General features: G+C 43.2%; 1 protein-coding gene across 1 annotated transcript in view; it reads right to left on the bottom strand.

The window, feature by feature from the left end:
• Positions 1-12,048, bottom strand: part of ryr2a (ryanodine receptor 2a (cardiac)) — a 666,625-nt gene that overhangs the window by 290,656 nt on the left and 363,921 nt on the right. The window contains exons 39-40 of the mRNA XM_030078094.1: positions 5,582-6,273; positions 4,048-4,248 (exon numbers count right to left, since the gene is read on the bottom strand). Of these exons, the coding sequence (XP_029933954.1) occupies positions 4,048-4,248; positions 5,582-6,273 (893 nt within the window). The remainder of the gene's footprint in view (positions 1-4,047; positions 4,249-5,581; positions 6,274-12,048) is intronic.

Genomic DNA, 12,048 nt, shown 5'->3' with positions numbered 1-12,048 from the left:
TTTGTTTAGTATTTTTGGCTGTGACTATACTAAGAAATTGCACCTGAAGACCTAAGAGTGATTCTTAATGCAATATTTCATAAATACATGGGGTGTCCAAAAACTTTTTTCCACCACTGTAATTAATCTACCATCTTAACTACACTGTGTGTTGCTAGTTTATTCATTTTTTATGTTTGACAGAAATAATCATCTCACTCTTGGAGTAGCTTGCATTATGTAAAAACTGCAGTTTTAACAGTGCAAATGCGTACAGTACTGTTTTTTTTTTCTTTTTTTTAATCCACTAGTTCAATACGACTGGAGAAAAACTACATTAACTGGCCACAGTCGTCCCTACTAGTGGAAATACTACAAAACCCAGTGCATATTGTGTGTGATGGTAGATGGTGCAATGAGCAACTGATATGTTTTCCCACTTTTCCTGCGAATGAATGAATATCTGTGAATTTGGGGGCAAAATTGTAATTCAGGGCGTTTTTGACATCCCTCAGTCAAACAATATGCTTTTTTTCTTTATTAATAGAACCTACTCCAGCACTGATTATTTTTTATAGATTAAAAACTCTTGTCCAACATGCAGAGGTCTTCAGATGAAGGGACAGTCAAATCCAATAACACTCCTCTGAGTCTTAAGATGGGACTTCTGCAGGGTCCTCCCAGGCGTTACCAGTGGCAGCTATACTCACTTTTGCTCACAGATAAGAGTTTTGTTCAGTTTATCTCTACAAAGATTACCGCATTCCTAGAAATAAATTCAACCCCGGATATGTCTTATGCCAGTCTATAGGAAACACCTAGTAATCCTGCACAGCCAAATAATCTCTTATACAGACAATCTTAACAAAAGTCGCTCTCTGAGGCTTCACAGTCTTTCAATTTCCGCATTAGATGAACAATATGCATTAGATCCTCTACCGGACCTATACAAACAGTGTCTGATGCTTCAAAACAAGTAAACAAGGGTATAACAAACAGGGTGACAAGCTTAAACTGCTTGCTCACCAGATCCGGAAATATGAGGCCTCTTGCTTAATCCCCCAAATTAGGACTGGATCAGGATCCACCACTGTGGTGCACGAAGAGATAACTGACCAGTTTAAAAATGTTATACATCACTTTATACCACAGAATCTCCTCTTGAGTCACAACAGTTGAATTCTTTCCTTGAAGATCCATATTGTGTACCACCTCCTCCCATGACTCATTGGATTGATCCACTACATTTATCAAGTGAACATGTTTTACAGTAATTTCATTGTGGGCCATAATAATGATTGCAGTTATTAGTAAAAGATAAAAAAAGATTTAAAAAAAAAAAAAATATATATATAGTCAAGATGTAAATAAGAAATATTTTATTACTGCAGAGCTCTACTCTGCAGAGTTCTACTCTGCAGTAATCAAACACAAAAGAACTCTATCTTCAGTAAACTTAAAACAATAGAGCTGCTGCCTGTGTGAGCGCACAGTAACACCGCCTGTGAACCACAGTGAAGACGTCTTGCAATGAGTCTCCTTTAAGACTCCTTGTACAGCAGTCAGCTAGCCAGTCTCAGCGATTGTATATTAGTGTTAGTTTGTGTTTTTTTGTTGTGTTTTTTCTCTGATTGATGTATGAAGAAAAGAACTGTCAAACTGATGAGTAAGGAGGTGCAGCTTGACAGAGTTTTGTTCAGTTGTGCCTTGCTCCTCGCTAGCCAAGCTTTCATCCTTGAGTTTTCAATCCTTCCCAGTTAATGCTGAGTTTAAGACAAAATGGAAAATGACCATCTGAAGGGATAGGCTCACAATCACCAGACAGTCCAAAGTAGGCATTTCTGAGCAGAAGACCTGATTGAAACCCAGCGGACTTACTAGTCCCAGTGGACTCTCTAGTCCCAGTAGACTTTGTCATGTTAGAAGTGCACCAACATACTAGTGTTTGAGATAATTAAGACCAGACTGAACACATCAGACTGACATGGATTTTAAGTATTGGGAGTATGATGTCAGTGAGTGTAAAAGATAGCCCCATAACCTAACTGCATTAGACATTTGTTATTATTACACTACGGTTAGGTCCGTAAGTATTTCGACAGTCACACAATAGTCATAATTTTCCCCTTGTGCACCACCAACAGTGGATTTGAAATGGAGTAATTGAGACGTGACTGAAGTGCAGACATTCACCTTTAATTTAAGAGGGAGAAGAAAAATATGGTATTAACCGTTTATGAATTACAGCCAGTCTTATACATTTGGTAACTGTTTATCAGAACCCTCAACATGTGATCCAAAGAGGTGTCTCTGCAGGTGAAGGAGGCCATCATTAGGCTCAAAAAAAAAAAATCTATCAGACAGATAGCAGCAACTTTAGGAGTACCCAAATCAACAGTTTGGTATATCCTGAAAAAGAAGGAATGCACCGGTAAGCTCAGCAACACCAAAAGACCTGGTAGACCACAGAGGACATCTAAAGTGGATGACTGAAGAATTCTTTCCCTGATGAAGAACCAACCCATTCACAACATCTAGGGAAGTCAAAAACACTCTCAATAAGGTAGGCATGTCACTGTCCAAATCTACAGTCAAGAGACGTTTGCAAGAAAATAAATACAGAGGGAATACAGCAAGGTACAAACCACTGGTGTCACTCAAGAACAGGAAAGCCAGATTAGACTTCCCAAAAAAAAACATCTAAGAAAGTCTGCCCAATTCTGGAACCAGGTTCTTTTGACAGATGGGAAGAGAAAAGTGTGGAGAATGAAAGGAACAGACCCAAAGCAGAGCACATCATCTGTCCAGCATGGAGGAGGCAGTGTTATGGCATGGGTATGTATGGCTGCCAGTGGACCTAGGAGAATAGTGTTTATTGATGATGTGACTGCTGATGGAAGGAGCAGGATCAATTCTGATGTTTATAGGGTTATAATATCAGCTCAGATTCAGCCAAATGCCACAAAACTGATAGGACGGTGCTTCACAGTGCAGATGGACAGTGATCCAAAACATACTGTGAAAGCAACCAAAGACTTACTGAAAGCAAAGAAGTGGAATATTCCTCAATGGCCAAGTCAGTTCCCAGACCTCAACAGAACTGAGCTGCTTTCCACTTGCTGAACACCAAATTGAAGGCCAAAAGACCCACTCAGAAACTCAGAATTCGGTGATGTTGTCCATGTGTTCCAGACTTCAGGCAGCCATAGACTGCAAAGGATTTTCCTCCAAATATTGAATATAATCCTTTAATTGCAGTTATGTGTGTTTTTGTATAGTTTGCTCAATTTCTTTTGAGCCTATGAAAATGGTGTGACAATGTATAAAACTGACTGTAATTCCTAAATGGTTAACCATATCTTTGTTCATTCCTTTAAATTAAAGCTCAAAGTCTACACTTGAATCACATTTTGAACACTCCAGTTCAAATCCACTGTTGGTGGTGCACAAGGGAAAAAACATGAATATTGTGTCATTGTCCAAATATTTATGGACCTGACTGTATGTATGAGTCAATGGAACAAATGAACAAAACTGTTTGACCTCACTCATCATCAACTTTACAGTGCTTTTCTTCATGTTTCAAAGCCAGACCAAATACTGTGCAAAAATACTAAATAAAAAACAGTACAATCAAAGCTTGCACTACTGTTGCTAACACCTGCTAGCCAAGTACTATACAAACATCCACACAGAGTTGAAACAAAGTCAACTGGACTTTGCACAATCTACAGAGAAGTCCTACACAAACATCTTACTGTACAAGCAGTACACAAAAACAATACACAACACAATACACTGTAAAGAAAACAAACAATATTGACCAAACAACAACAGACAGGTGTAAAAAAAAAAAAAAAAAAAAAAAAAAAAAAAAAGCACTATTTAAATATAGTCTCAGTAGCGGCTTAGCATAATAGCAGCAAACTAGTAGCTGGAGGGAAGTAAACTGAAGTGAAGCTTTTGGAGCATAAGTGCATCACATTGCAGTGTGCAAGAGGTTAATTTTGGTATCAGTTGTGTCAAATACCATTGTACTTTTGAGCCCTGCCTCTGTACTCTACTCACCTGTTCCTGTGGAGGTGATCGGAACTCTTTGGTCTTCTTGGCAGTGAGTGCAGCAGACATGTTGAGTGCTTGCATCACTTCATTGTAGCGGAAGCGCTGGTTTTCTTGGAGACAGGCCACAAAATCATCAGAAAAGGCCACCACTGCCTCGATACGATGACGAACCTGGCAGTCACATAGGTACTGCAGCAGATGACACATCTAAGACACACACACATATAGGTTAGCTACACACTGGGGTAGGGCGATATACCGAAAATTTACCGATACTGAAATTTATGACGATAACCGACATCACTTTGCTCATGTCGGTATGTCCGGTATTTAAAAAAAAAAAAAAAAAAAAAAGTCGTTTTTGTCTTTTTTGTCTGTGTGTAGGTTGGCATGTTCATGTCCCTTTTAAGACGCTGTACTACATGTAGAGCGCCCCCTCCCCGGACCCCCGTGACACTGTCACCTTTTTTACTCTGAGGAGTTTGCATGTCTGACTTCTGTACATACAGCAGTTATAGCAAGTAGTTAACATCCACTTATCGTTATCGAGGTGAGGTGCTCAATATATCGTGATATTGATTTGAGGCCATATCGCCTAGCCCTACTACAAACACACCAAGAGTCTTGAGTCAACTAAAATGTAGATCTCAACAAATAGGAAAACACAATTGTATCACATTGGGTTGGACAATCCATACATCCTCAGTCCCAGTGTCGGGAGTAATTAGAATTATTTTACTCAGATTACTGTACAGTGGTCCCTCGTTTATCGCGGGAGTTACGTTCTAAAAATAACCCGCAATAGGCGAAATCCGCAAAGTAGTCAACTTTATTTTTTACAATTATTATAGATGTTTTAAGGCTGTAAAACCCCTCACTACACACTTTATACACTTTTCTCAGACAGGCATTAACATTTTCTCACTTTTCTCTCTTGTTTAAACACTCTCAAAGTTCAAACTGTCATAGAAAAATAAGTCCAGTATTATACAATGAACGCATTCTGTACTGTACATGAGACACGGCACGGAGGAGATTGATTGACAATGGTCTACAGTCCCTTAGCCAATCAGGACGCAGAACACAATGCACTTTAAAAAAAAAAAAAAAAAAAAAAGCATGCAAAATTCCACTTAAAATAATCCGCGAAACTGCGAGGGCGCAAAAGGTGAACCGCGTTATAGCGAGGGACAACTGTAATCAGATTACTTTTCCTAATAACGAGGTAACAAGGTAATTAGTAATGTAATTACTTTGCAACAAGAGTAGCTTGCAATTTGTAGAAAGTAATGAGTAACTTGTGCACACTTTTAGAATAACTTACCCAATACTGTTCAGTCCTCAACATCACCAATTTATCTATCCATGGACAATGCTACACATTTAAAAAGCTACAGTTCAATCTAAGTCACTGTTTTGAAATTACTTGAATTAATTCACATGGGAGCTTTTAAATGCACACGGAAAGAGCACGTTTAAAATCCAGTTAAAACCAGTAAAAACCTGCTTAACTAGTGTGAAGTTCAATATATAGTCTCACCTGAAGTTTAACTGGTTCTGGTAGCTTCATCTGTAACAGTCCTTCCTTAAGCATCTTACTCCCTCCTTCCTGCTCCCCCCCTTCTTCTCTGCCCCCCCCATCTCCTCCTTCTTTATCAGTCTCCACTTCCTTCCCAATCTCCTCCTCCATGTGCATGTCCTCCTGTCCCTCCCCTCCTTCAGAAAACACAGATGGCTCAATCAGCTGAAGGACATTCTTCAGATCTCCATTTTGGAAAATTCCCATGATTAGCAATGTGTAGAACAGCTTGATGAGGGGGACAAACAGAAACTCAGTGCTGCCACCTATTGGATCACGCACATGCATGCTCCCCTCACGGACTGCTTCTGTTAGCATTTCAATGGTTTTGGTTTTCAGTATGTCTAATGGGAACTCAGGACTGTACTGGAAACAGTGTTCTGATCCTGATCCATTGTTCCCACTGTTGCGTTCAGATGATTCATTACCACAGACAAAATTTGGGGAGGAGAAGTGCATTCTGGGTCGCAAGGAGGTGCTAAGGCCAATTCCGGGAAGGCCATGTTTCTTCTTCTCATCAGGGAAGAGAGTGATGCTCTTGGTTTCTTCAGTCATAGGAACAATGTACTCATTGTTCATCATGAGGCGAGCTGTGGCGTAGCTGCTCAAGTGGATATCAATGAGGAGGTCATAGTAGCCGGTACGTAGTAAACCTGGGTGGTAAAGATAGAGAGCAAACAAGTGAATGTCAGGGCAAGTCAACTTTATATCCACCTTGAACACAGAGCTACTGAGGGCTACTGAGAGGGCCTAGAAATTGCATCAAAAACTTATGATGATCACTGCCAGCTTGATTACCTCTGCCACTGGAGTTAGATTTTCATCCCATTCCATATGTTTGTATGTCTGCATGGTTGTTAGCAGGTTATTCAAAAAGGTATGAATGGATTTACACAAAACATTGTGGAAAGGTTAATCATGGGCCATGAAAGAGCTAATTAACTTTTCATGCTTATTAATCAAAATCAGAATCAGAATAAGAAAATTTGCTCAGTTGGAGTGACTCACAAAATAAGAGATATAAAAATGTGCTTTAGAGATTTGTAGGGGGAAAAAAATACATATTTATATATACACTCCTGATCAAAATTTTAAGACCAGTTGAAAAACTGCAAGAATTTACATTTTGCACTGTTGGATCTTCAGAAGGTTCTAAGTAGAGCTTCAAAGTGCAAAAAGAAGAAATGGGAGTGAGACAAAAAAAAAAAAAAAAAAATTGAGTAAGCAATTTATTGCAAACAGCCATTAAACTGAAATAGGCTGTTCATCAGCTGAACAAAAGTTTAAGACCACAGCCTTTAAAAGCCCAAATCTTCGCAAAAATGTGGATTCAGTGTCATTTTCTGTCAGGTATCCAATTTTTCAATAAATCCCCAATAGTGTCACCAGCAAAGCACCCCCACACCATCACACCTCCTCCTCCATGCTTCACAGTGGTAACCATGCATGTAAAGACCATCCGTTCACCTTTTCTGCGTCTCACAAAGACACGACAGGTGGAACCAAAGATCTCAAATTTGGATTCATCAGACCAAAGCACGGATTTCCACTGGTCTAATGTCCATTCCTTGTGTTTCTTGGCCCAAACAAATCACTTCTGCTTGTTGCTTTTCCTTAGCAGTGGTTTCTTAGCAGCTATTTGACCATAAAGGCCTGATTGGCGCAGTCTCCTCTGCACAGTTGATGTAGAGATGTGTCTGCCACTAGAACTCTGTGTGGCATTTATCTGGGCTCTAATCGAAGGTCCTGTTAACTTGCGATTTCTGAGGCTGGTGACTCGGATGAACTTATCCTCAGCAGCAGAGGTGACTCTTGGTCTTCCTTTCCTGGGGCGGTCCTCATGTGAGCCAGTTTCGTCATAGCAATTGATGGTTTTTGCGACTGCACTTGGGGACACATTTAAAGTTTTTGCAATTTTCTGGACTGACTGACCTTCAGCTCTTAAAGTAATGATGGACTGTCGTTTCTCTTTACTTAGCTGATTGGTTCTTGCCATAATATGAATTCTAACAGTTGTCAAATAGGGCTGTCAGCTGTGTACCAACCTGACTTCTGCACAACACAGCTGATGGTCCCATCCCCATTAAGAAGGCAAGAAATTCCACAAATGAACCCTGACAAGGAACACCTGTGAAGTGAAAACCATTTTAGGTGACTACATCATGAAGCTCTCTGAGAGAAGGCCAAGGGTTTGCAGCGCTGTCAGCAAAGCAAAGGGTGGCTAGTTTGAGGAATCTAAAATATAAAACATATTTAGAGTTATTTAACATTTACATTTTGTATTGTTGGATCTTAAGAAGGTTCTAAGTAGAGCTTTAAAATGCAAAAAGAAGAAATGGGAGTGAGACAAAAAAAAAAAGTTTAAGTAAGCAATTTATTGCAAACAACCATTAAACTGAAATAAGCTGTTCATCAGCTGATCAAACGTTTAAGACCACAGCCTTTAAAAGCCCAAATCTTGGCAAAAATGTGGATTCAGTGTCATTGTCTCGGGATATCTGGCCTCCACAGAAGGCTTACACTCTGGCTCTTCCTTGTAGAGGGCTTCAGCGTTCTTTGCCCAGATCAGTTTATTGCCTATGTACACTCCCAGGCAGTCCTCCATGATGTCCAGACTGACCTGGTGGATGCAAACAGCAGTCAACAGTGCCTTGGCCCTCCTCAGATGCACAACTAATTACCTAGTCATTGCCATGTTGAGCTGCAGATGCTTCTCTTCACACCATGTGACAAAATTCAGTCTTGCACTAAGCCTCCTCACCATTCCTGATACATCCAACTATTGCAGAGACATCAGAGAACTTCCTAAAGTGGGAAGACTCTGAGTGGTAGCTGAAGTCCATGATGTAGAGAAGTGGTTCCCAAACCAAACCAGGGGCCGCTTGTCCTGCAGGATTTTGTTTCAGCTTTACTCTTTCACACCTCAACCATTTAAGGGCTTCATGCTGATTGGTTGGAAAAGCTCTACCTGAAAAGGGTATTCATGAAGGTGCATGGGCCTTAATTGGGTCAAATGCGCCAGAGTAGATCTGGAACAAAAACCTGCTGGACAAGGCGTCCTTGAGGACTGGTTTGGGAACCACTGATGTGGAGGGTGAAGAGGAGGGGTGGGAGTATTTATTCAGTGTTGCAAGTGCACATTCTGTGGCCTGCCAATCAGGTAGTTGACAAGCCAGGACACAAGGGGCAGCATCCACCTGCATCACTGTCAGTTTTTCACCCAGTAGAGCCAGCTGGATGTCATTGAAAGCACAGAAGTCAAACAACATGACCCCCATAGAGCCAATGATGTATTTCACAGCAATGGAGCTATAGAGGTGTGGATGATGTTACACGGCGTGGTTGGGTTGGCAGAAGGGAGGATGTAAACAGTTAGCACAATGGCATGCGAAATTACCCCAGGCAAATAATATGGCCGGAACCGGAACCGGCGGTCATCATCGTAGCAGTCTATGTACCACCAGAGGCTAATGTGAAGGAAGCGATGAGTCAACTTTACAACATCGTCAACGAGCAGCAGACGGCACATCCTGACGCTCTTTTCGTGGCGGCTGGGGATTTCAACCAGGCAAGTCTCAAAACTGTGTTACCAAAATTCTATCAACATGTTGACTGTGCCACCAGGGGCAATAACACATTAGATCACGTGTATACAAACATCAAAAATGCCTACAGAGCAGCCCCCCTCCCTAACATTGGCTCCTCTGATCATGTAGCTGTGATGCTCACACCCGCTTATAGACCTAGGGTGAAACAGAGCAGGGCAGAACTCAAAGAGGTCAGAATGTGGCCCCAGGAGGCAATTCCAGCATTGCAAGACTGCTTTGAAGACACACAGTGGAGTATATTCAAGGAGGCAGCAACATATGACAGTGTTGTCAACCTGGAGGAATATACAGAGACTGTCATTGGCTACATTAATAAATGTATTGAGGATGTGACTGAGGTTAAGACCATTAGGAAGAGAGCCAACCAGAAACCTTGGCTGACCAGAGATGTCTGGTCACTGTTGAGGGTCCGAAATGCGGCATTCAAATCCGGGGATGCCGCAGCGTTTAGGCTGGCAAAAAACAACCTGGCTCAGGGTATTAGGGAGGCAAAGAGGCTATATGGGCAAACACTCAATAGCTACTTCACGGACAGCAACGACTCCAGGTGCCTGTGGCAGGGCTTCAGGAAATTGTCCGACTATAAGCCCCCCCCCCCCCCCCCCAGCAGGCTGGCCAAAAAGACCCCTCATTACCAGACAGACTCAATGACTTTTATGCACGCTTTGAGGCTAACAACATCACTGAGGCACAGATGCCCCCACCACCTCCCGGGGCGCAGGTGCTGCAGCTGTCAGCAGCTGGAGTAAAAAAGGCCTTCGCCAGCGTCAATCCACGCAAGGCGGCGGGACCGGACAATATTCCTGGGCGTGTTGTGAAGGAGTGTGCAGAGCAACTCAAGGAGGTTTTTACAGACATTTTTAATATATCGCTCAGTCAAGCAGCTGTGCCCACCTGCCTCAAGAGTGCTACCATTGTGCCAGTGCCCAAAAAGCCAAACCCTGCCGGACTAAATGACTTCCGACCTGTGGCCCTCACACCTGTTGTGATGAAATGTTTTGAGCGGCTTGTCTTACAGCACATCAAGGGCAGCCTCCCTGCAAAACTGGACCCATTACAGTTTGCATACAGAGCCAATCGCTCCACAGACGACGCTGTCTCAACTGCACTCCATCTCACTCTGTCCCACCTAGACAAAGAGAACACCTACGCCAGGCTCCTCTTCATTGACTTCAGCTCAGCGTTCAACACCATCATTCCACAGCAGCTGGTGGAAAAGCTGCAGCTGCTGAATGTGGACCATGGCACCTGCGCCTGGACCCTCAGCTTCCTGTCTCAGAGGCAACAGAGAGTCAGGGTCGGCGGCCAAACATCCAGGACCATCACAGTGAGCACGGGGTCGCCCCAGGGCTGTGTCCTGAGCCCCCTACTGTTCAGCCTACTGACCCATGACTGCACTGCCAATTTTGGCAGCAACTACATCCTCAAGTTTGCGGATGACACAACCGTGGTGGGGCTCATCAGCAAAAATGATGAGTCTGCCTACAGGAAGGAGGTGGATCTACTAACATCATGGTGCAGTGCACACAACCTCTTCCTAAATGTTGACAAAACAAAAGAGATGGTGGTTGATTTCAGGCGAGCCAGCAACTGTCATCACTCTCCACTGACCATCGGTGGCGCGCCTGTGGAAAGGGTTAGCAACATAAAGTTCCTGGGGGTTCAGCTGGCAGATGACCTGACCTTCACCATCAACACCACGGCCATCATCAAAAAGGCCCAGCAGAGACTATACCCCCTCCGGAGGCTAAAAAAGGCAGGCCTCCCGACTCCTCTCCTCACCACCTTCTACAGGGGCACCATTGAGTCCATCCTTACTTACTGCTTCACCTCCTGGTTCGGCAGCCTCAAGGCACAAGAACAACATCAGCTGAACCGGGTGGTGAAGACAGCTGGGAGGATCATTGGTGCCCCTGTTCACTCCTTGTTGGAGCTCTACATAGAGCGCTGTGCCCGAAGAGCCACCAGCATTATCAGGGACCTCCATCACCCCTCCCATGGCCTGTTTGCCCTCCTACCCTCCGGGAAGAGGTACAGGAGCATCAAGGCCAGGACAAGCAGGATGAGGAACAGTTTTTTCCCGAGTGCAGTGAGGCTCGTAAATGAACTGTGCCCCCTGCCAACCCCCCCCCCCCCCCCCCCCCCCCCCCCCCCCCCCCCCCCCACTCCCCCCACCCCCGCAAACTGACCTAAAATGATTGAACTGTGCACTGCACTTTAGAAACACACAACAGCACTTTACAAACACTGGTTTGCACCATGGCACTTTATCCATAGGCTGTGTTGTGTTTTTTTTTTTTTTTTTTTATCTTATGTATGTATGTGTAGGCATGTATATGTATGTATGTATGTATGTGTATATACACTATATTACCAAAAGTATTCGCTCACCTGCCTTTACTCATACTATGAACTGAAGTGCCATCCCATTCCTAACCCATAGAGTTCAATATGATGTCGGTCCACCTTTTGCAGCTATTACAGCTTCAACTCTTCTGGGAAGACTGTCCACAAGGTTGAGGAGAGTGTTTATAGGAATTTTTGACCATTCTTCCAAAAGCGCATTGGTGAGGTCACACACTGATGTTGGTCGAGAAGGCCTGGCTCTCAGTCTCCGCTCTAATTCATCCCAAAGGTGTTCTATCGGGTTCAGGTCAGGACTCTGTGCAGGCCAGTCAAGTTCATCCACACCAGACTCTGTCATCCATGTCTTTATGGACCTTGCTTTGTGCACTGGTGCACAGTCATGTTGGAAGAGGAAGGGGCCCGCTCCAAACTGTTCCCACAAGGTTGGGAGCATGGAATTGTCCAAAATGTTTT

Source organism: Myripristis murdjan, chromosome 19 (assembly GCF_902150065.1).
Source record: "Myripristis murdjan chromosome 19, fMyrMur1.1, whole genome shotgun sequence".
Lineage (NCBI taxonomy): Eukaryota > Metazoa > Chordata > Actinopteri > Holocentriformes > Holocentridae > Myripristis > Myripristis murdjan.
Note: the sequence above shows the minus strand (reverse complement) of the source record. Positions and strands in the feature narration are given on the sequence as shown.